Source organism: Trachypithecus francoisi, unplaced genomic scaffold (genome assembly GCF_009764315.1).
Source record: "Trachypithecus francoisi isolate TF-2019V2 unplaced genomic scaffold, Tfra_2.0 Lachesis_group10, whole genome shotgun sequence".
NCBI classification, from domain to species: domain Eukaryota; kingdom Metazoa; phylum Chordata; class Mammalia; order Primates; family Cercopithecidae; genus Trachypithecus; species Trachypithecus francoisi.
Window position 1 is genome coordinate 27,537,803 of NW_022681455.1, and position 25,652 is coordinate 27,563,454.

The 25,652-nt window shown below is 39.7% G+C and overlaps 2 protein-coding genes across 2 annotated transcripts in view; one reads left to right on the plus strand and one right to left on the minus strand.

Annotated features, from left to right (window-relative positions):
- LOC117086844 (zinc finger protein 883-like) lies at positions 1–13,684 on the minus strand. Its single transcript, XM_033216459.1, is given in 6 exon segments — positions 1–1,457; positions 1,460–1,585; positions 1,587–2,446; positions 5,719–5,814; positions 8,326–8,414; positions 13,433–13,684. Coding segments are annotated over 3 exon segments (1,386 nt in total). The 5' UTR covers positions 1,803–2,446; positions 5,719–5,814; positions 8,326–8,414; positions 13,433–13,684; the 3' UTR covers positions 1–413.
- ZNF391 (zinc finger protein 391) overlaps positions 12,790–25,652 on the plus strand; it is a 27,831-nt gene continuing 14,968 nt past the window's right edge. The window contains exon 1 of the mRNA XM_033216461.1: positions 12,790–13,376. The gene's annotated coding sequence lies outside the window, so the exon portion shown is untranslated. The remainder of the gene's footprint in view (positions 13,377–25,652) is intronic.

The window sequence follows — 25,652 nt, forward strand, 5'->3', positions numbered from 1 at the left end:
ATATCTTTATTGACTCCTTAATAGCTACTACAAGCTCACTTGTGAATCATACCTGATGTACATTAAATAAGTCACAATTCTGAACCACATCTATAGAAACTTGAATTCCTAGTAAATATAATAACTGAGGATCTTAAAGCTCAACAAATCAGGACTTCCAATTTTTCAGATGAGGAAATTAAGGCCTAAAGATATGAAGTGACTTACCCCAAAGTAAAAGATCTAGTTAGTAATAGAGCTGAGATTGAGATCCATGACTTCTAAAACCCAGAAACATGCTCTCTCCACTAAACCGTGTGATCATTCTAAGCAGTCAACAGTTTTCATGATCCTCCTTCTGTTTCCCTGGGAAGGGTCTCCATATTAACCACATTCTTAAGGCATTCAGAGAATTTCTCTCCAGCAAGAGGTTTTTATTGTTGTAAAAAAGAAGAGTTTTGTCTAATGGTTTCCCCACACTCAGTATGTATATTTGATTTCTCTTCATTATGAATTTTTTGGTGTTTTATAAGATATGTGCTCTGGCTAAAGGCTTTCCCACATTCATTACATTCATAGGATTTCTCTTCAGTATGCATTTTCTGATGTTTTTTAAGGTCTGTCCTCTGCCTAAAGGCTTTGCCACATTTACTGCATTCATAAGGTTTTTCTACAATATGAATGACCTGATGTTGAATAAGACCAGAGCAGTAACTGAAGGCCTTTCTACATTCATTACATTTATAGGATTTTTCACTAGTATGAGTTTTCTGGTGATTTTTGAGGTGTGTACTCTGACTGAATGCTTTTCCACATTCAGTACATTTATAGGTATTTTCGCCAGTGTGATTTATCTGATGTTGAACAAGTGCTAACCAATCACTGAAGGCTTTTCCACAGTCAGTGGATTTACAGGGCTTCTTTCTGGTATGATTTCTCTTATGTTGAATTAGGGGTGAACAGAAACTGAAAGGTTTCTCACAGTCATTACATTCACAGGGCTTCTCTCCAGTGTGAGTTCTCTGAATATGTCCTGAGTGGTCAGTAAAAGCTTTTCCACATTCATTACATTTGTAGGGTTTTTCTCCAATATGAACCCTCGTATGCTGTGTAAGGAATGAACTCTGGCTGAAAGTTTTCTCACATTCATTGCATTTATATGGTTTCTCTCCTGTATGACTTGTCCAATGTTGAGTAAGGTATGTGCTTCTGCTAAAGGCTTTTCCACATTGCTTACATTCATAAGGCTTTTCTCCTGTATGTGTTCTTTGATGTCGAATAACAGCTGAATAGTTACCAAAGGCTTTCTCGCATTCATTACACTCATAGGGCTTTTCTCCAGTGTGAGTTCTATGATGCTGAATAAGGGCTGAACAATCACTAAAGGCATTCCCACATTCATTGCATTTGCATGGTTTCTCTCCAGTGTGCATTCTCTGATGTTGAATGAGGTCCGAACAGTAACTGAAAGCTTTCCCACAGTCATGACATTCATAGGGTTTCTCTGCAGTATGGACAATATGATGTTGAATAAGAGCTGAGTGATCATGGAAGGCTTTCTCACATTCATTACATTCATAGGGTTTTTCTCCTGTATGCATTCTTTTGATGCTGAGCACTCTGACTAAAGGACCTACCACATTAATTGCATTCATAAGGTTTCTCTCCAGTATGGATTCTCTGATGTAGAGTAAGATGTGTGTTCTGATTAAAAGCCTTTCCACATTCAAGACATTTACAGGGCTTCTCACCAGTGTGAATTCTTTGATGCTGAGTAAGGTATGTACTATGACTGAATGTCTTGCCACATTCAGTACACTCATAAGGTCTCTCTCCACTGTGAATTCTCTGATGTTGAATTAAGAACTTAGCAATAACTGAAGGCCTTCCCACACTTACTGCATTTGTAGGGCTCTTCTCCTATATGAGTTTTCTGAAGAGTTCTCAAGTGGGAACTCTGATTAAATCCCTTTCCACATTCAGTAGATTTATAGGGTCTATCTCCACAATGAGTTCTTTGATGCTGAACAAGACACGGCCTCTGAAGGTTCTCCCATATTCACTATATTTACAAGGGTTTTTTTTCCATCATACTTTCTTTGTATAATTAAATCTGAGTTTTGTTTGTGCGTCTTTCAACATGTACCATATTTATGACAATTCTCTTCTATAGGATCTCTCTGCTCTGTAACAAGTATTGATCTTATAGTAAAAATTCTCACAAATTCATTAGATTCTACATCTCTTTCTCTGGTAGGAATTTTTGTGCAGGTAGCTATCTCTTGCCCTAGATTATTCCCCTTGTTTAGCTGCTGATTCTTAAACTGGCCTCTAGATTTCCAGATTTCTTCTAGTATAGACTTTCTCTTCGCAAGTTCTTCCATCTCTAATCCTTGAGATTAATCTTCTTTTGAAATGTTCTGCTGCTCTACTCTTGATGTCTTGGCCCCAGGTACAAGCTTCCCATCTAAAAGACATAAAAATATGACTCTACTATGTGCCAAATGTTGGGAGAAAAGAAGCTGCTATATTAGGAATGGAATAATGAAATTGCAGATACTGAGAACATAAAATACTGGGACTATAAATACTGGGATTATAAGATAGTAATCGAGGGAGGAGTGAGAAGGAAATACTAGTGGTGTGAAAATGTCTGATACAGGGAATGAAGCAAACATTCTGTCAGGTGAGAAGAATGATTAGGGAAAAAACTAAATGGTGAATATTAGAAAAGAGAAACAATGATCGGGGATTAAGAAATGAAAACTGTTATCAGAGAGAAATGGTCTTTCAGAAATTATCCTATGAGAAAACTACTTACTTAGCATTGAAACTATTATCTTAAAAAATACTAACAGCTTTATATTTTCAATAAGCTTTTATATTAGATTTTTTAGTACTTGTACAAAGTAATATTTTTAGTTAATTATTCTTCGTCAAGTAAATGCTAATGTTATTGCTTTACACTTAGTATAAAAAGAGCATAAACTCTAGGTTTAAGGACAAAGGAAAGAATGAAAATGGGGAAATTTACTCTTTTGAAATGAAAAAAATAATTATTAGGACTTTCTAATGACAAATCTACATTATTTTTCACTTTCAGTCATGGATAAAGAGGCAAGTAACATAAAGCATAGGGAAAAAAGGATATCTCTTCTTTTTATACATCAGCATTATTAAAAAGTGGTCCTTCAGTCTGGATTCATACTTCAGAGAGAGTTAATCTACTAATATGATGACTGAAAATTGTTTGTAAGGTCATGATTTATAATGGGTTCCATTGCAGGATGACTGGGAAGGGACCTGGCTGATTTATTAGAGGATGCCCAAATAGTGGCACCTACAGTTCTTTTATCTTAGGTTGGTTAATTTCCCCAGAATGGATCACTTTAACCTTCTACCTGAAACAGTGTAGGATGTAGAAATCAAGTAGAAGGAAAAATTGAGGTGAGAGTCTCTCCATTCAATATGTAGATTTTTACTAAACCACCTGTTTTCAATGTGTCCCCTAGATTCTGGCTTATATTACACATAAAAATTAATGATTTTATTAGCGGCACTCCTAACATCCAACACTCATTTCTCGTTTTAACTCTAATTTATTTATTATCACTCTGGTCTATAAAAAAAAAAGAAAAGCAAAAACAAAAATAATAACAACAAACAATACTTTATTATTGCTTCTCCTGTGCAAAAAGCCCTTTCTTCCTTCTTTTGCCCATCTAATTCTTGACACTACTTTGGAGTGCCACTCAAATGACACTAGTTCCATAACATTCCTTACTCTCCAGTTTCCCTGATTTCCTGCAACTTACTATTTTAACTTCTAATTTTAGCACTTAATAGCAGTGCTGTACATTGTTTATCTATTTTCTCCTGTCTGCACATTGTTGTCTTCAGAGTTATCATTTCACGTCTTAGAAAAAAGGGAAAGAACTTTGATGAAGTTTTTGGTTTATAGCCAATATTAATTGAGTTTATGCTAGGCTGATTCACAATATCAACATATCAAATCTTTAAAGAAAACCACACCAAGCAGAGGCAATAGCAAGTGTGAAGGCACCATCATGACAGGGGGAATGGGGAGGAAGAGAGATTGAAAGAAGGCCACTGTGAATAGAGCAAAGAAGGCATACATGAAGAACGGGGGAAGAACTGAGACTGAAAATTAGAGGCCAGTCACATGAGGCTCACAGGCCATGCAAAAAGTATGGCATCTTTATCCTGACAGCATTAGGAAGCCATTTAAGAGTCGTAAGCAAAAAGGTGACAAATTCAAATTTGAGAGCTGCAAAAGACACTTCCGGCAGTAGGTGGAATAAGTAGAAGTAGAATGGCCAAAATGGACATGGAAAAATATTTGTGTGGATGCTCCAGGAATCTAGGCAAGAAAAGATGAAGACACAGATTAAAAATAAAGTGAGTAAAGACAGAAAGAAGTGATAGATTTGAAATATATTTAGGAAATAAATTTGACAAGGTTTGATGGCAAACTGAAAATGCAGATGAAGGGGAAGGGATTATAAAGGTGAATTTCTGGACTCTGGCTAGAGTGGCTAAATGGATGGAGTGCCACTGTGGATTTTGTTTGATTAATGCAGAAATAATTAAGAAAGTTCTGGATGAAGGGAAATCATACCAGATAGAAATTCTGATTCCCAAAAAGAAATACAGAGCATTTAGAAATAATTGGGCAAATTAAAATTTGTTTTTAAAAGTTTGCTTTTATCTCTTTTTTTTCTCTTTTTCTCTTTTGAGACAGGGTTTTCTCTGTCATCCTGGCTGGAGTGCAGTGGCACAGTCGGCTCACTGCAACCTCTGACCCTGGGTTCAAGTGATCCTCCCACCTCAACCACCCAAGTAGCTGGGAACACAGGCATGCACCACCAGGCCTAGGTTTTCTTTTTTTTTAAGTTTTAGTAGAGACAGGGTTTCATCATGTTGGCTAGGCTGGTCTTGAATTCCTGAATTCAAGCCATCCACCTGCCTTGGTCTCCCAAAGTCCTGGGATTACAGATGTGAGCCACCACACCTGGCTGCTTTTGTCTTTATTTCTTTATAATATATATAACTATTTAAAGAAAAAAAATAACATTTTCTTGAACAACTTATAAGATATGTAGATGTAATACAAAGAACAACAAGCAGAACAAAAAGAACGAGGCGTCATAATTGAACACATATCGTTGTAAGGCTTCCACATTTTTTGTGAAGTGACACATTAAATGTAGGAAGATTGTGAAGAAGTAACGATATATATTGTAATCCCTAGAGCAACTACTAAAAACATAGTTTAAAAGTCTGTAAGAAAATTCAAGATTTTTAAGAGAAAACCTTAAAATTCAGCCAGATGAAGATTAAAATTAATATAGCAAACTAAGTTTTCCACAGAAGTGTTAGGGATTGCCAAGATTATCGAGGGGGCATTGCGAGGTTGGAGATCAAAAACTTTTAATTGTTTTAAGTCATTCAACACTTATTCAACACAAGTTTAATGAGTACTATATGCTAAATACTCTAGGCACAGGTGATTTAACGTGAAAGAGACTAAAAAACAAAACAAAACAAAAAGAAAAGAAAAACTCTGCCTACATAGAGCATACTCCATAGTAAGAAAGACAAACAATAGACTCGCTACATAAATACATTGTATATTATGTATTAGTCTGTTGCTGCGTTGCTATAAAGAACTACCCGAGACCAGGTAATTTATAAAGAAAATAAGTTTAATTGACTCACCATTCCACAGGCTGCACAGGAAGCACACCTGGGGAGGCCTCAGGAAACTTACAATCATGATGGAAGGTGAAGGGGAAGCAGGCACGCCTTACATGGCTGGAGAAGGAAGAAAAGAGAGAGAGAGGGAAGGTGCCACACACTTTTAAACAACCAGATCTCGTGAGAACCCACTTACTATCAAAAGAACAGCAAGGGGGATGCCTGCCCCCATGATCCAGCACCTCCCATCAGGCCTCTCCTCCAACACTGGGGATTATAATTCAATATGAAAGTTGGCGGGGCGGGAGCTCTACCCTCCCAGGAACAGCTGCAGCTGCCCAGCTGTGGCTGCGGACCTGGGCACCCTGTGCTCTTATGGGTCCTGGAAGCCCTGTCCCCGATAAGCTCCAAAGTGCCTGCTCCTGCTGCTTGGCATCTCCCTGGTCCTGGCATCCACTCTGATTTTACAGCAAAGTTGAGGCTGAGCCTGAGCGCAGTCACAACCTGACCAGGTGTGCACATGCTCAGAGCAGCGCTGACATGCCAGCCCCTGCCACCTTGCCCCCCTCTGGACTTTGAGCACTGAAAAGCATGGGAAGGAGGCTGAAGCCGGGTTGAGGGTGGCTCAGTGTGGGCCTTCAGGCCCAGCATGAACAACCTGGGCACCATGGAGGACATGATTGATGGTGACAGGAGGCAGACAGGCTCCTGAGTGGAAAGGGGTGGGTCCCCAGTGAAGCCCCACTTTCAAGTCAGGGATGGCCTAAAGCATGGGGGCTGGGCTGTCAGTTCTGGGTGCAGTCCACAGCCTGGCAGGGAGTGAGAACTTTTGGTGCTTTTTCCAGCCACCTGTGATCACCCATGGACCAACTGGCATGCACTTCCTCCTTTCTGAGCTCATATAAACCTCAGACTCAGTCAGATTCAAACAGACATTGGGAGGACCTGCCTGCGGAAAGGAGCTACCCACTGCAGGTCTCCTCTCTGCTGACAGCTGGATACTCATCGAGACAACCTGTCTGCGGAAAGAAGCCACCCACTTTGGGTCTCCTGAGAGCTGTTCTGTCACTCAATGAAGCTCCTCTCCCACTTCTTCACCCTCCAGTTGTCCAGATACCTCATTCTTCCTGAATACGGACCAAGCATGGGCCAAAAACTTGGGACCTGCCAAATGGAAGGACTGAAAAAGCTGTAACACAAACAGAGTTGAAACATGCCTCCCTGCTTGCCACGTTGTGGGCAATGAGAAGAAGAGCTGCAGCCCTTAAGTGAGCCTAAACCTAGAGGCTCCCTGAGCCAGCGCTATGACACCCTCTTTGAGGCTCTGTGGCTCCTGGCATCTCCAAGCTTCCAGAAGTCATTGCGTTCCCCTTGTCCAGACATGGGTGCCCACAGTGGAGGTACTTCCACTGCGTGCGGTACATCTGTTCCAGCTGCAGCCTTGCACGGAGCTGCCTGCCCCACCGCAGCAGCCAGCGTGTTTGGTTGTGCTCACTGGCCAGACCCCGTGCTCACTTGCCCACATACCCCTGGTTGTGTGGCTCACCCTTGGCAGGTGTGGGATCTGAGACAGTAGTGTGAGCTGAGCACAGCCTGCCAGGCTGAGTAGGTGGAACAAGCCCAGTGGTAAGACCAATATTCACTCAGGCAGAAGGAGCTGCCGGCCACAGAGGTTTCTGGCTGGCAAAGCAATATCCCAAGGATCCCATGACATTTTCAACTTGCCTTATATGCCTTAACATAATCTATTTACAATGCTAACTCACCCCAATAAGTTTCCCACCCATGTCTTCTCCACAGCACACTGGTGGCTCTTCCAAAGTACTTTATTCCTCTTAGATATTCTAGATTCTCTTAACTGGAGTTACTTTCAATTCCTTTCTCTTTCATCCCCTAAATCTAAACTAAAACATTACTGTTCCTTGCCGAAACAAGCTGTGTCATGGCATTTTTTTTTCAAAAGTTTCTAATAATTCACAATCAACTCTATGACAAAGTCAAACTCTTAGTCCTATTTAGCACAGCAAATTTCACCCTTAACATTTTTAACATAAGGCTACTACCCATTGCCCCATAGAAAACACAGTCTCTTCTACCTCTAAGCCTTGTCTTATATTTTCTCCCCTTAAAATCCCTCAGTTCTCCTTTGACCAAATTGCAACTATATTTCAGTGCACACCAAAATCCCACCCCTTCATAAAATCCTCCAAATCACACTCTCCTTCTCTGAATTCCTATGGGATGTTTTCTCTTTACTACTTAAAATGATCTGTTTGTGTTTCCTTGAATTCTTCCTTAACTCCTTGGTTAGAAAAGGCTGCTGAAGAACTGAATACCACAGACAATGCCTAATTGAGAACCTACCTGCTATGCTAGTTACCAAATGCTAGTTACTAAATGCTATGCTAGTTACCAGAAACAAACAAACAAAAACAAAAACATTATGGGAAGGCAGGTGGCAATAGACAACCAATCTTTTAAAATTCATGATCAAAGAGAACAGGCCTTGCTTCCTAGAAAATAAAATATCTGGAATTCAAGTCACTGAATTGAAGTTTTTTGGGCCCCAAACCACCAGAATGAAAGTAGAAAATGTAAGATACTTCAGGAAATGAAAATATAACTCACCCTGGATCCAGCCATCAAGGGCCTAGCAGTCATTCTCTCTTCTTCTGGGCTCTTCTCTTGAAGAAGGGCAGAGTCTTGAGACAGTGGCTCTGAGGGAAGAGAGAGGAGCTATGAAGAAGTCAGCTTGTGTCTACAGCTACCACTTTATATTCTAGAACTACACTCTCCAATATGGTAGCCATTCCCCACATGCAGCTGTTTAAAATTAAATAAAAGACTTAATTATTCAATTGCAATAGTCACATTTCAGTGCTCAATAGCTAATGTGGTTAGTGGCTACTGTACTGAGCAATGTATACATCAAAAATATCCACAAAAGTTCCACTGCACAGCACTGGTCTAGATATCCACATATGTGTATGTTTTTGAAGTCATACCAACTGAATCTTCAGCTCCAGGAAGTAAAGGCAACCAGACATTCCTTGCCACCTCATGACTACAGAAAGGCCACAGGCATTGCATTCTTAATAGTTCGAATGTTTGTCTTCCCAAACTTCTTGTTGAAATTCAATTCCCAGTGTTGGAGGTGGGGCCTAATGGGAAGGTTTGGATCATGGCAGCGAGGGAATCCCTCATGAACAGCTTGGTGCTATCCCCATAACAAGGAATGGGTTCTCACTCTATTCATTCCTGCAAGAACTGATTTTTTTTGTTTTTGTTTTTTTTTTTTTTTGAGATGGAGTCTCGCTCTGTCGTCAGGTTAGAGTGCAATAGCACAATCTTGGCTCACCACAACCTCCGCCTCCTGGGATCAAGTGATTCTCCTGCCTCAGCCTCTCGAGTAGCTGGGACTACAGGTGCCCACCACCACTCCCCGCTAATTTTTGTATTTTTAGTAGAGACGGGTTTCACTATGTTGGCCAGGAGAGTCTCAATCTCTTGATCTCATCATCTGTCCACCTTGGCCTCCCAAAGTGCTGGCATTACAGGCGTGAGTCACTGTGCCAGGCTAGAGCCAGTTGTTAAAAAGAGGCTGGTCCTTCTCCCCACTCTCTCTTTCTTCTTCTCTTGCCATGTAATCTCTGCACATGCCAGCTCTCTTTCACCCTCCACCATGAATGGAAGCAACTTGAAGCTGTCACCAGAAGTAGATGCTGGAGCCATTCTTTTTATATAATCTACAGAACTATGACCCAAATAAGCCTCTTTTCTTTCTAAATTAACCAACTTAGGTATTCCTTTACAGCAGTAGAAGCAGTCTAAGACACCATCCATGGTTTAAGTAGGTTCCAGATAACAAGAGCAGTTACCTAGACGCTATCATAGCATTTACTACCTGTTTTGAAATTATCTTTTGGAGTATCTTTGCCATCCCTACCACTACACATGAATCAAGATTTTCCCATATTTATATTCCTAATAACAAAACTGTGCCTGGCATATATATGGTAAGTCTTGATATGTTTGGTGAAATGAATAGGCTAAAATTTGTGTCAAATTCACAATTTAGATTTTTAACATATTGAATTCTCACATTCATTCAGCTCTGTAATAAGGACTCTTATAGGCACTGGGGATGCAACAAGTATAAGACAGAATAATCTCCGATGAGAGGGGCAGCAAAAAAAAAAAAAAGCAAAACTAAACCAAACTATACAGGCATATATAAACTCAAGTAGTGATTAACATATTCCCAAAAAAGTAGAATAAAAGGATAAACAAGGCCTTTATTTTAGATGACATGGCCAGGGAAAACTTTTCTGAGAAGGAAACATTTTTATTGGACTTGTGAAAAAAGAGTAAGCCATAAAGATATCTGTGAGCAGACTGAGAAAACAGCAAGTGCAAAGTCTGCAAACAAAATCTTGAGGTTGGAATATCCTTGTCATGATCTAAGAACAAGGAGGCCAATGTAAGCTAATAGAGCGTAAAAATGAGGAGTTTATCATTAAGTGTTATAAAATAATGATGTCACCCTTGGTTTTTCAAGTATATAGGAGAAATTGCTTGGCAAATCCTCTCAACATAAGGCATACTGCCCTTATTATCAGAGGCAGTGTTGGTTAATGGAATAAACACTCCACTGGTATTGAAGAACCCTGGATTCTAATATCTGAGTTAGTAAAACGCTGTACAGCATTAAGCAAGTCACTAACTTCCTTCACTCTGTTGGTAACAAAACAATAGGGATAAGAGTATCTATTCCTCTTGTTTTATAGAACTTTGTAGGGAATAAGCAAGATGTAAGATTTGAAAAAGACCCTCTGAATTTAAACATTTGAAAGAAGAGGTTTAGGACACTGCTTCTCAAACTATGGTCCGTAGATCAGCAGCAACAGCATCACCGGGGAACTTGCCAGAAACGCAAATTAGTAGGCCCAACCCCAGACCTACTGAATCAGAAACTCTGGTGGTGAGTTTAGCGATGTGTTTAACAAATCCTCCAGGTGACTCTGTTGCGAGTTAAGAAGCACGAGTTTATAAGAAAATGAAATTGTTAAAATCAGCTCCTGAAAGACCCAAGCAATGGAGAATGTCCTCTTGGAGGTTCAGAATGTTATTGCTTGCATCTGCCATGAGCTAGTTATTTTATTATTTATTTTTATTTATTTATTTTTTGAGACGGAGTCTCGCGCTGTTTTTATTTATTTACGTTTTTATTTTTATTTATTTATGTTTTGAGACGGAGTCTCCATCGCACTCAGGATGGAGTGCAATGGCGCCATCTTCCGCTCACTGCAAGCTCCGCCTCCCGGGTTCACGCCATTCTCCTGCCTCAGCCTCCCCAGTAGCTGGGACTACAGGTGCCCCACCACCACCTCTGGCTAACTTTTTTTGTATGTATTTTTAGTAGAGACAGGGTTTCACCATGTTAGCCAGGACGGTCTCGATCTCCTGAAATCGTGATCCGCCCGCCTTGGCCTCCCAAAGTGCTGGAATTACAGGCATGAGCCATCGCGCCGGGCCATAAGCTAGTTCTAGTTATTATATTGAATGTTTCACATAAACCAGAGGAACTCAACAGACAGGAGCTGGTCCTTACATTGAGTGGAGGAAATAACTACTGGCATTTAATTTGTAGGAGTCAGGGATCCCAGATGTCCTTCAGCACAGGACAATCCCAAACGATTTTTTAAAGTTTTGCAGGACATTCAGATGGGTAAAAATTCTATTGATAATTATCGGAGCCTAGAACCTAACTCTTTTTTCACGTACAACCACAGAGTCTTTTTCATTTCTTCTTCTTTTTTTTTTTTTTTCCAGTGCTAATATATGATGATCTTCTATAAGGACAACTATGGTCTAAATCAAGGTACTTTGTTCTGAATTTTACTGAGATTCGATCATTTTATCAGCCTGAGTTGCAGTGTGTTCTCTTTCATTTCTCCTTTATTGTTAGAGTTAGGGCATCATATAGCTTTAAAATATGTAGGTTAGGCTTATTGTCAAGTTAATGAATTTTTATTTCTGGATAGAAATGGGGACATTACAAAATATTTGTTATACAAAGAGCCTGCTTGGTCTGAAAGAGTTGCAAACTATTGAGATATATTGGGTCATTTAACCTCACAACAATTTAACTATGAAAATTAAAACCCCCCAAAAGGTTAAATAACTTGTCCAAGGTTACCACAGAGCCAATAAGTTTCAAAGCCAGAATTCAAATTCAGACCTGTTTGGATTCAAAATCCAGGCTCAAGAAAAATGTATGTTCACACAAAAACCTGTAGGTGAACATTTACAGCAGCATCATTCATAGTTATTAAAATCTGGAAATGATACAAATGTCCTTCAAAAGGTGAGATTTTTTTTTAAAAAACTGATACATCTATATACAATATTATTTAGCAATAACAATATTCAGCAAAAAATAAGAAAGTGACAATAATGTGGCCACCTTAAAGGCTTCATACCGAGGGACAGAAGCCAGTGTGAAAATGTTACACACCGTTTTATTCCACTTATATGGCACTCTGGAAAACACAAAACTATAGAGATGGAGAACAATCAGTGGCTGCGGGGGCTAAGGGTGGGGAAAGGGTGTAAATATAAAGGGGTAGCACAAGGAAGTTTTCTGGAGTGAATGAAACAGCTCTGTATCCTCTGGTGGTAGTTACCCGAATCTAAACATGTTCTAGAACAGTATGCCTCCCCCATGTCAATTTTATTGTATGATAATTTTAAAATTAATTAACCAAACCAGGCTGTTTCCATTGTACTTTCATAGATAAAAGGCTGGCGTGGGGAAAGGGGTGCGTACATTTGAAGTGACCCAGAGAGGGGTTTTGGTCGTCTTCATACATCCCCTACTACACAAGCGTGAAATTTCGCTTTCTTCCCAATTTCTCACACGAAAACTCGTGTGTGTGTGTGTGTGTGTGTGTGTGTGTGTGTGTTTTCCTCGGCCTTCACGTGAGGAAAGGGAAAGCTCTCTTTCCTCAAATCAGTTCCCAGAACACACTCGCTCTTGAGCTATTTCTTACTTCTCTTCAGGCAAAGTCGTAGCCTCCACCTTACCTGCTCCGGCCACTGTGACATCACGCAGATTCCGTTCCTTGCACTAGCACTGGTTATATTTCCTTAGTGACCCTCGGCCTCTTCTGGGAGAGTCCCTGGTCCCAGTCAGCGGGAGCGGCTTCTCCAGTTTGTGGCTCTCCGGGAGTTGGCCTCGTCCCTCCGTCTCAGGCAACCACCTATTTCTGACCTCTGGAGGCTGGGCTGAGCCCGGAATTTTATAACCAGCGCCCGCTGGCCGTCGTCACCCTCTGAGTAATTCCTCGCAAAACTCCCGGGGACCCTTCTTAGTGTTAGTAGCCACAGTCGCCGCCGCTCCTGCGCCTAGAAACCTTCCACGACCCTCAACCCCACACGGCCCAGAGCTGGCTCGGGTTCCCGCAGGATACACTGCGCGCCCAGTGGCCTGGAGAGCGCGTCCCGGGCTCCCACTACGCCTTTTGGAATAAGCGACAAGCGCAGGTATAAAAGTGAGCCTCCACTCCCACCTCTCCAGTGCTCCCCACCCGCTCCTTTTGGCTGCTTTCTTCTGAAAGAGCAAGGCATCCCTGGAAGTTTCAGGCTCCTCCACAGGCGAGTGCCGACCCACCTATCAGGTAAGCGGTGCAACTGACACTCAGCACGCGGAGGAGCGCGCTGACAAAGTGTTTACCTGTCTGAATTGAAGTACGCTTGCCTGTTTGTGGGCCGGGTGGCTCTTGCACGCAGAATACATTTCCCAGTGCTGTCTGCGGCTGAAGAGATTTAGGGTTTGGGGCGTGGCTAGCACAGGCCTGAGATCCTAATTGGGAGGTGTAGGCGTGGCTGCTGGAGAATCTGATCTATGTGACACTTCCACTGTGACTAGGGTATAACTTGAATAATTTGTATGCAGTAAAGTTCCTCTGCATTACATCATTGGCAGCTCTCTAGTAAGCAAAGGACAAAAACAGGTTGTCATTATCTCTTTTTATAACACACAAACATTAAACCACTAATTAAAAATCACAGGGCCCCAGAAAAATCAGACACCTTTATTTTACAATAAAAATAGCTAATTAAGCACACACTGTATGTCAGGCTCTCTTCTAAGTACTTTACATGTTTTATCGCATTTGAGAAGGCAAAAATCAGCCCTGCTATTAACCAGACTCAATGACACTGACAGGCTGCTGCAAAGTTAACGTTAAGCAATATTTCTACCAAAATGATACTGTAGCAGCTGTAAAGTGTCATAATTGTTAAAGGTGGAGGGAGTCCAGGTTCTCCGCATCTTGAACAAAGAATTGAACAAATCGCGCAAACAAAGCAAGGAAGAGACAAAGGGATTTATTGAAAGTGAAAGTACACTCCACAGGGTACCAAGCATAGGAACTCAAAGACACCGGTACAGAAGTTTTGGGAGTTTAAATATCCCCTGGAGGATTCAATTGGTTACTTCGGTAAGCCCTATGTAAATGGAGAGGATGAAGTAAAGTTACAAAGTCATTTATGGTGTAAGCCATATGGAGAGGATATTTCCTGTTATACCTGAAGTGTGAACCAGCTGTATGTTCCCTGCCTCCAGGCCCTATTTTCCTGCCTCAATAATCACTCTTTTTAAATGTTTATTGTTTCCTTACCAATGGCATGCCCACCTTTGTCTTGCTACTCTCACTAAAAAAAGATAATCTTGTTTGCTGAAATCATGAGATTGTCAAGAATTTTGCTATTTGAAATGAATGAATTATTATTAACACATTACAGATGAGTAAATAGTCACAGAGAGGTTAAGTAACTCACCCAAGGTCATTCACTTGATTTAACTACAGGAGCACATATTCTTAATTGCTGTAGAAACAGGCCCAAGATGTTATTAAAGTTTCACAACTAGCAAATGGCAAAACTAGGATTAGAATCCCTTTCTATTCCCAGTTCAGTCTTTTCCCTGTACTATCTCACTGTGGTATTTTTTGGATTGGGGCATATGTGTGTATGTGCTCTCTAGCTCCTCTGCCTGATCTTGTATACATCTCTGTATTACAAATGACAACATCTCTGGGATCCAGTCTCTTCATACTTAAAATAGAAACTAAATCAGTTTCCATCCATTGATAAGGTGTAATGGCGAGGGCTTGAGGCTGAGGCAGGAGAATCGCTCAAACCCGGGAGGTGAAGGTTGCAGTGAGCCGAGATGGTGCCACTGCACTCCAGCCTGGGTGGCAGAGCAAGACTCTGGGAAGGAAGGAAGGAAGGGAGGAAGGGAGGAAGGGAGGAAGGGAGGAAGGGAAGAAAGGAGGAAGGGAGGAAGGGAGGGAGGAAGGGAGGGAGGGAGGGAGGGAAGGAGGGAGGGAGAAAGGAAGGACACATTCTTGTGAAGTTTGTAAAACTAGGTATTTAGGTGCCTCCTGCTGTCCCTTGATATTATTCCTAAGTGGCTCCTTCCACCCATTGTTATGAAGATTAAATGAGTTAATAATGTAATGTAATGGTTCTGAGAACACAACCTGGCAAGTGACACAAGGAGGATCTAAAGGAATTGTGAACAACTGAGTCAGATGGAACAGAGAATTAAGTATCTAGAACCTCAGTGCTCCAAAATGAAAAACTGCCATGAGGATTCAAATAAAGCAGGATTGGAAAAATATGAACAATTCAATCTGGAAAATTAAAAATTAGAAAATCATTGTCAAATAAATTAGGCAAGATTAATGAAAGACTAGCAGAAAGCAGAAAGCTCCTGTAGCGTCTGTAGAAACAACAGAGGAGACAATTAACCAGAACTCCCACCACAAGGCAAATTTGATGCAACTTGGTGTTGTCAGTCTCATTAGCCATTTAGTGCTGTGAAAGGAAAATATCTCAGGCCCCCAATATCACTAAGGAAAACTCAAGCTGGAAACTGCTTAGGGCAACCCTGCCTTCCATTCAAAGTCACCCCTCTGCTCACTGAGATAGATGCATATCTAATTTGCCTCCTTTGGAAAGTCTAATTAGAAACTCAAAAAATGTTACTATTTATGTAACACTTATCTGTGACCTGGAAGCTTCCTCCCAGCTTCAAGTCTTCCTGACTTCGCTTCAAATTGTCTTGCCTTTCCAGATGGAGCCAATGTACTTCTTACATATATTCATTGATGTCTCATGTCTCCCTAAAATGTATAAAACCAAGCTGTGCCCTGACCACCTTGGGCACATGTCGTCAGGACTTCCTGAGACTGTGTCACTGGCACGTCTTCAACCTTGGAAAAAAATCTTTCTAAATTAACTGAGACCTGTCTCAGATTTTTTGGGTTCACAGTGTTTAATCTTAGTCCAAGAAGAAATTCAGTTGTTCCTGTTTTAAGTTCACAACCTTCAATGATGCAGCAAGAGATAGAAAAATATATATACACATATATGTGTGTATAACGTGTATATGTATATTTGTGTGTGTATTTACATATAGAGAGAAAAATAAATGCTGCTGAATTTAGATCTGGATCCTATAGATTTACAAACTTCACAAGAATGTGTACGTGTTTAAAAAAAAATTGCATGATCTGAATAAGAAATTATATAAATTTATTGAATGGTTTATTTACATAACTTGTTTCCAAATATTTTAATTGATGTAGAACTTTAAAGTATACAGGTGGGTTTTAACGAATATATGTGCCTGAGTAAAAACCACCCCTAGTCATCATATAGAACATTTCTTTCTTCCCATAAAATTCCCTGGCACCCCTTTGTAGTCAGTATTCCTGTATATAACATTTTAGTGATTTCCCATTAAGTATATCAAATAAGAACATTTTTATTAAAAATATATTTGAAGCTGTACATGGTGGCATGTGCCTATGGTCCCAGCTATTTGGAAGGATCTCTTTAGCCTATGAGTTTGAAGCTGTAGTGAACTATAACTGTGCCACTGTACTCTAGCCTGGGTGACAGAGCATGACTCTGTCTCTAAAAAAAAAAAAAAGTGTATATTCCTCTCTATATATATATGAATCATAGATTCCACAATGAAAATTTATGTTGTACTTTATTTGAATCCTTGCTGTTGGTATTTGTAACTAACAACTGATTTTGCAAATGAAAACCAGCATTACTGAGCTTTACATACTCAAACTGCTTCACATGCCAGTTGTTACAGCTGTGCTAAAACTATAAGGTCATTAACCCAACAACCGATGAATTGAAGTTAATTGAAATTTTATTTGTATTTTCCATTTATTGTCACTGTATACCGACCTAAAGAAGTAGAGACAAATAATTTCAGTATATTGTTGCTATGTCTGTTAGTTTGGTGGTATTACAAATTGCAGTGCCATACAATTTGGAGTATACTTTGTTAGAGTTGAACTTATACTGATTAATAGTCACCTAAAACTAAATAGAAATAAATTTAAAGGGAAGAGCAAAGTATTTGTTGTGATGGGAAAGCAGAATAAATCAAGTTTTCCAGTTCCATCATATTTAGGTCATTTCTCTTCCTCCTATGTTGGAGGTATCTCAAGGAAACTGATTTCTCCTTATCTTACCTTTCAATCTAAAGCCCAATCTCTTAAACTGACATAATCTCACTTAATGTGAATAACTAGCATTAAAAACTCCAGGAGAACCCAGTCATCAGGGAACCCCCCCATACTTTTGTGAGTTTTACCTCCAGGAATTCAGCAAAGTTCTCACAGTGAATATCAGAGAAAATTCCTCTCGTGCTTCTAGTAGAGAGAATGAGAAAAGGAACCATTTTGAAATATGCCACAGCATTCTGTACTTCTTAACAAAGTCAGCCCTAAAAAAAAAAAAAAAAAAAAAAAAACAAAACTATTTAACCAGAGCCTAACCTGCTGGGCTTTTATCAGGGCCTAATAGACTTTGGGAAACAGAAATACCCAACTCCAGTCATCTCTAGCCTCCCACATGAAAGAAGGGAAATACCCAACTCTAGCCCACTCTAGTCATCCTGTCCCATCAAAGGGAGGTAGGGGAAACTGAGAAAGGTGTGAGGTTTCCAATCCAGAGATATAGACTGACCAAAAGACTGAGACCTACTCAAAGAACTATAGAATGCTTCCCTTTCCCCTATACCTTGATACCACATTTCTAAAGGCCTAGGGATGGTTGCTTGAGCCCAGGAGTTCAAGACCAGTCTGGGCAACATAGTTAAGATCTTGTCTATGCAGAAAAACTAGTCAGGCATGGTGGTATGTGACTGTAGTCCTAGCTACTTAGGAGGCTGATGTGAGACGATTGCTTGACCCAGGAGGTGAAGGGTGCAGTGAGTCATGACCATGACACTGCACTCCAGCCTAGGTGACAGAGCAAAACTCTGTCTCAAAAAATGTTTTAGGCTGGGTGTGGTGGCTCACACCTGTAGTCCCATCACTTTAGGAGGCCAAGACAGGCGGATCACCTGAGGTCAGTGAGACCAGCCTGGCCAACATGGTGAAACCTTGTCTCTACTAAAAATACAAAAATTAGCTGGGCTACGGTGGTGTGCACCTGTAATCCCAGCTATTCAGGAGGCTGAGGTAGAATTGCTTGAATCCAGAAGGCGGAGGTTGCAGTGAGCCGAGATTGGGCCACTACATCCTGGGTGACAGAGCAAGACTCCATCTCAAAAAAAAAAAAAAAGGCCGGGGGCGGTGGCCCATGCCTATAATCCCAGCACTTTGGGAGGCTGAGGCAAGCAGATCACCTGACATCAGGAGTTCAAGAGCAGCCTGGCCAACATGGTGAAACCCCATCTCTACTAAAAATACCAAAAATTAGCCAGGCATAGTGATGGGCGCCAGTAATCCCAGCTACTCAGGAAACTGATTTATCATTATAGGAGGCTGAGACAGGAGAATCATTTGAACTCGGGAGGCAGAGGTTACAGTGAGCTGAGACTGCGCCATGGCACTCCAGCCTGGGCAACAAGAGGGAAATTCTGTCTCAAAAAAAAAAAAACAAACCAAAACTAAATGGCCTATTTGCAGCAGTTCTTTTACTCAGCACAGCATTTGCAGATATCAAGAAAATACAAGGCGTGCGAAAAAGGTAAAACATAAAACAAAACAAAAACAAATACACACAGACAGTTTGAAGAGGAAGAGCAAGCATCAGAACCAGACTCACATATGGTAAGGATGTTAGAATTCTCATACCAGAAATTTGAAACAACCATGATTAAGAAGATTAAGATGCTAAAGTCTCTGATGGGTAAAGTAGATACCATACAAGAATAGATAGGTAATGAAAGCATAGAGATATAAATTCTAAGAACCAGAAAGAAATGCTAGAGATCAAAAGCACTGTAACAGAAATGAAAATGATTTTGATGGCCTTACTGGTAGACCAGACATAGCAAAAAAAAAGAATCTCTGATCTTGATGTTTATCCTAATAGAAAGCATCAAAATTGAAAAGCAGGCTGAACACAGTGGCTCACACTTGTAATCCCAGCACTTTGGGAGGCCAAGGTGGGCAGATCACTTGGGGTCAGGAGGTTAAGATTGGCCTGGCCAACATAGTAAAACCCCATCTCTACCAAAAATACAAACATTAGCTGGGAGTGGTGGCGCATGCCTGTAGTCCCAGCTACTCAGGAGGCTGAGACTGGAGAATGGCTTGAACACAGGAAGCAGAAGTTGCAGTGAGTTGATACTGTGCCACTGTACTCCAGCCTGGGCAACAGAGTCAGACCCTGTCTCAAAAAAAAAAAATCAAACACAAAATTGAAAAGCAAAGAGAACAAATTCTGAAAAAAACAGAATATTTAAGGACCAGGACAACTACAAAAAGGTATAACATATGTATGATAGGAATACCAAAAAAAGAAGAAAGACACCGAGAGAGAGAGACACAAAGACAGGGGGTGGGGAAGGAAGGAATAAAGAAAGAGAAAAAAATATTTGAAACAATAATGACTGAGAATTCTCCCAAATTAATGTCAGATATCAAACCACAGATCAAAGTGGCTTAGAGAACACTGAGCAAAATAAATGCCTAAAAAAACTACACCTAGTGGCTTGGTCAGTTTGAGTCACTATAACAAATTATCATAGACAAGGTGATGATAATTTGTTATCAACAAAAGAAATTTATTTCTTACACCTCTGGGTTCTGAAAATCTGAGATCAGGGCGACAACATAATTGGATTTGGGTGAGGGCCCTCTTCTGGGTTGCAGACTGCCAAGCTCTTGTATCTTCACACAGTGGAGAGCAGAGAAAGGAAATAAGCTCTCTCATGACTCTTATAAGGGCACTAATCCTATGAATGAGGGCCCCACCCACATGGCCTCATCTAATCTATGTTACTTCCTAAAGGCCCCATCTCTTAATAATACCACATTGAGGGGTAGGGTTTCAACTTATAAATTTTGGGGAAACACAAACATTTAGTCCAGAACACCTAGGGATAATATTTTTAAGCTACAGAAAATCAAAATTAAAGAAAAATCCTGGAAGAAGCCATAGAGGGGAAAAAACAGCTTATATATAGAGGAGTAAGGATAAGATTTACATTTGACTTCTCAGAAACCATGCAAGGAAGAAGAGAGTGGAGTGAAATATTTAAGTGTTTACAGATTAAAAACCACCTATTCTGTACTCTGAAAATATTATCCTTCGAAAGTTGAGGAAAAATAAAGACTTTCTCAGAGAAACAAAAGTTGAAGGAATTTGTTGCCAGTAGACCTGTCTTGCATGAAATGTTAATATAACTTCTTTAGGGAGAAGGACAATAACAGAAGCTAGAAACTTGGAAATATATATATATGTATATAACATGGGCCAGGTGTGGTGGCTCAAGCCTGTAATCCCAGCACTTTGGGAGGCAGAGGTGGGCAGATTACTTGAGGCTAGCAGTTCAAGACCAGCCTGGCCAACATGGTGAAACCCTGTCTCTACTAAAAACACAAAAATTAGCCTGGTTTGTTGGTGCATGCCTGTTACCCTAGTTACTCAGGAGGCTGAGGCACAAGAGTTGCTTGAACCTGGGAAGCGAAGGGTGCAGTAAGCCAAGATCACACCACTGCACTCAAGCCTGGGCGACAGAGTGAGACTCTATCTCAAAAAAAAAAAAAAAGATAATGAATAAAGGTAAAATAAAAACATTTTTCTTATTCTTAGTTGATGTAGTACAGCCAATTTTTAATTGACCTAAAAGTTTGTTCAAAATAATAACAACAATGTATTTATTCAATGATATATTATGTATATTCAATTACATATACACACACTCTTATGTATACTTCTGTATGTGCAAAATGACAGCAATGAACCAAGGAACAGAAAGAAGAAATTAGAATTATTTTGTTATTGGCCAGGTGCTGTGGCTCACGCCTGTAATCCCAGCACTTTGGGAGGCCAAGGCAGGCAGATCACCTGAGGTCAGGAGTTCAAGACCAGCCTGGCCAACATGGCGAAACCCCATCTCTACTAAAAGTACAAAATTTAGCTGGGTATCGGGAGAACCCCACCTCCAATATTCAAAGCGGGTCCTTTTCTATTTTCCCTAAGTGTTGGCTCGTCTGAGAAATAAAGGGAAAGAGTACAAAAGAGAAAAATTATAAAGCTGGGTGTCCGGGGGAGATATTACATTTCTGCAGGTTCCATGATGCTCCCTGAGCCGTAAAACCAGCAAGTTTTTATTAGCAATTTTCAAAAGGGGAGGGAGTATACGAATAGGGTGTGGGTCACAGAGATCACATGCTTCACAAGGTAATAAAATATCACAAAGCAAATGGAGGCAGGGTGAGATCACAGGACTACAGGATGGGGCAAAATTAAAATTGCTAATGAAGTTTCAGGCACGCATTGTCATTGATAACATCTTATCAGGAGACAGGGTTTGAGAGCAGACAACCTGTATGACCAAAATTTATTAGGCGGGAATTTCCTCGTCCTCATAAGTCTGGGAGTGCTAAGGGAGACCGGGGCTTATTTGGTCCCTTTGTCTATGATGGTAAAAGACAGCTGTTCCCAAAGTGGCCATTTTAGAGGCCTCCCCTCAGGGACGCATTCTCTTTCTCAGGGATGTTCCTTGCTGAGAAAAAGAATTCAGTGATATTTCTCCTATTTGCTTTTGAAAGAAGAGAAATATGGCTCTGTTCCACCGGGCTCACTGGCAGTCAGAGTTTAAAGTTATCTCCCTTGTTCCCTGAACATTGCTGTCATCTTGTCCTTTTTTCAAGGTGCCCAGATTTCATATTGTTCAAACACACATGCTCTACAAACAATTTGTGCAGTTAACACAATCATCACAGCATGCTGAGGCGACATACATCTTCCTCAGCTTATGAAGATAACAGGATTAAGAGATTAAAGACAGGCATAGGAAATCACAAGGGCATTGATTGGAGAAGTGATAAGTGTCCATGAAATCTTTACAATTTATGTTCAGGGATTGCAGTAAAGACGGGCGTAAGAAATTATAAAAGTATTAATTTGGGGAACTAATAAATGTCCATGAAACTTTCACAATTTATATTCTTCTGCCATGGCTTCAGCCGGTCCCTCCATTTGGGGTCCCTGACTTCCCACAACAGCCGGGCGTGGTGGCGGGTACCTGTAATCCCAGCTACTTAGGGGGCCGAGGCAGGAGAAGCTTGAACATGGGAAGTGGAAGTTGCAGAGAGCCAAGATCATGTCACTGCACTCCAGGTTGGGCAACAAGAGTAAGACTCCATTTCAAAAAAAAAAAAAAAAAGAATTTTTTTTTATTATAAGGTACTTGCCATACTACCCATGAAGCTTTATAGTGTTATTTGAGAGTGGACTCAGATTAGTTGTAAATATATATTGCAAACTCTAGATTAACCACTTAGAAAAAAGAAGTATACCTAATATGCTAATAAAGAAGAAAAATAAAATCATATAAAGGGTTCAATTAAAACAAAAAAGTCAGAAAAAAGCGGTAGACAAAAATAAGAACAAAGGCAACAAATAGAAAACAGTTAACAAGCATAGTAGATATTAATCCAACTATATCAATAATACTTTCAACATCAGTGGTCTAAATGCCCCATTTTAAGGCAGAGATTGTGAAGAAATAATATATGTTGTCTATAGGAAACTCACTTTAAAGATAAAGACACATATAGATTAAAAGTAAATCAATAAAGTTATACCATACTAACACTAATCAAAAGAGAGCAGAAGTAGCTATATTAACTTCAGACAGAGCAGACTTCAAAGCAAGGAGAGCTATGAGGAATAAAAAGGGGAATTATGTAATGAGAAAGGGGTTAATTCTCTAAGAAGATATGATCCTTAATGTGTATGCACCTAAAAACAGACTTTCAATATACATGAGGCAAAAACTGATAGAACTTCAAGAAGGAAGAGATGAATCTACTGTCACAGAAATCTCAAATATTCTTTATCAGAAATGTGCAGATCCGGGAAGCAGAAAATCAGTAAGGATATAGTTGAAATCAACAACATCATCAATCAACTGGATATAATGGCCATCTTAGACTTCATCCAACAACAGCAGCATACTCTTTCTTCTCAAACTCACATGGAAAATTAATCAATATAGACCATGTTCTGGGCTGTAAAACATACCTTAATAAATTTAAAAGAATAGAAATTATACAGTGACTTATCTCAGATGACAATAGATTTAACTAGAAATCAATAACAGAAAGCTCATTGGAAAATCTCCCAAATACTTGGAGATTAAGCAATACACTTCCAAATAATACATGGGTCAAAGAAAAAATGCCAAGAGCAATTAAAAGATACTTTGAACTACATGAAAATGAAAACACAACTTAGCAAAATTTATGGAATGCTGTGAAAGCAGTGCTTAGGGGGAATTTATGGCAATGAATATATACATATTAGAAATAGCATAAAAATACCTAGGAATAAATTTAACCAAGGAAGTGAAAGATCTGTACACTGAATACTGCAAGACATTACTTAAAGAAAGTAAAGAAGACCTAAATAATTGGAAAGACATCCCATGTTCATGGGTTGGAAGGCTAACGATTGATAAGATGATAATACTATTTGATGGCCGGGCGCGGTGGCTCAAGCCTGTAATCCCAGCACTTTGGGAGGCCGAGACGGGCGGATCACGAGGTCAGGAGATCGAGACCATCCTGGCTAACACGGTGAAACCCCGTCTCTACTAAAAAATACAAAAATCTAGCCGGGCGAGATGGTGGGTGCCTGTAGTCCCAGCTACTCGGGAGGCTGAGGCAGGAGAATTGTGTAAACCCGGGAGGCGGAGCTTGCAGTGAGCTGAGATCCGGCCACTGCACTCCAGCCCGGGCAACAGAGCGAGACTCTGTCTCAAAAAAAAAGAAAAAAAAAAAACTATTTGATATACAGATTCAATGTATTCCTTATAAAAATTTCAACCTTTGTTTGCAGAAATAGAAAATCCCATCCTAAAATTCATATGGAAAATCAAATTACCCTGAATAACCAATGAAAACCTTGAAGAAAAAAGTTTAAAGACACACACTTCATAATTTCAAAACTTTACACAAGCCTACAGTAACCTAAAGAGTGTGGTGCTGGAGAATAGGTATATAGACCCATAAAACAGAAAAGAGAGCCCAGAAATAAACCTCGCATATATGGTTGATGGATTTTCAACAAGTGCCAAGACCATTCAATGGGAAATGGACAGTGTTTCCAACAAATGGTGCTGGAAAAACTGGATATCCAAATGCAAAACAATAAAGTTGTAGTATTTACACCATCTACAAAAATTAACCCAAAATGGATCAAGGACTTAAATTTAAGAAGTAAAAAATTTATAAGAGATTATAAATCTCTTAGCAGAAAACATAAAAATCTTTACTAGAGAAAGTAATTTTCAAGTATGGCACAGGTGATAAAAATAAATCGAGCTTGATCAAAATCAAAAAGTTTTATGCATCAAAGGACACTATCAAAAGAGAGAAAAACTTCACAGAATGGGAGAAAATATTTGCAAATCATATATCTGAAGAAGAATTAATATCTGGAATATATAAAAACTTATGCAACACAACAAAACCTACTTCAAAATAGGCAAAGGATTTGAACAGACATTTCTCCAAAAGAGACATACAAATAAGCACATGACAAGATGCTCAACATCACTAGCCATGAGGGAAATGCAAATCAAAGCCACAATGAGATAAAGCTTCATACCCATTAGGGTGGCTATAATACAACAACTACAACAAAACGGAAGTTAACAAGTGTTGGCAAAGATGTGGAGAAACTAGAACCCTCCTGCACTGCCGATGGGAATGTAAAACGATGCAGTCGTTATGGAAAACAGTTTGATGGTTCCTCAAAAAAGCTGATCACAGAATTACCATATGATTTAGCAATTCAATGCCTAGGTGTATACCCAAAGAATTGAAAACAGTGACTCAGATACTTGTACACCAATGTTCATAGCAGCATTATTCACAATGGCCAAAAGGCGGGAACCACCCAAGTGTTCAACAAGAGATGAATGGATAAACAAAATATTATGTATTTATATTTATACACTGTTTATGTATAAACACACACATATACACAATGGAATATTATTTAGCCATTAAAAGGCATGAAGGATACATGCTGCAATATGAATGAACCTTGAAAATATTATGCTAATTAAAATAATCCAGAAATAAATGGACAAATATTGTATTATTTTACTTATACGGCATATCTAGAACAGGCAAATTCATAGAAACATAATATAAAATAAAGGTTACCAGGGACTGTGGGGAGCAGGGAATAGAGACTGCTCAATGGGCATTTTTAGGGATGATGAAAATGTTCTAGAATTAGATAGTGATGGTGCTGTTGTGAATACACTAAAAACTTTATTGTATGACTTTAAAATGGTAACTTTAATGTTATGCGTAGTTTACCACAGTTTGAAAGTATTTTTAATTTTTAAAAATAGGAAATGATAAAATTAGATTTTATCTAAT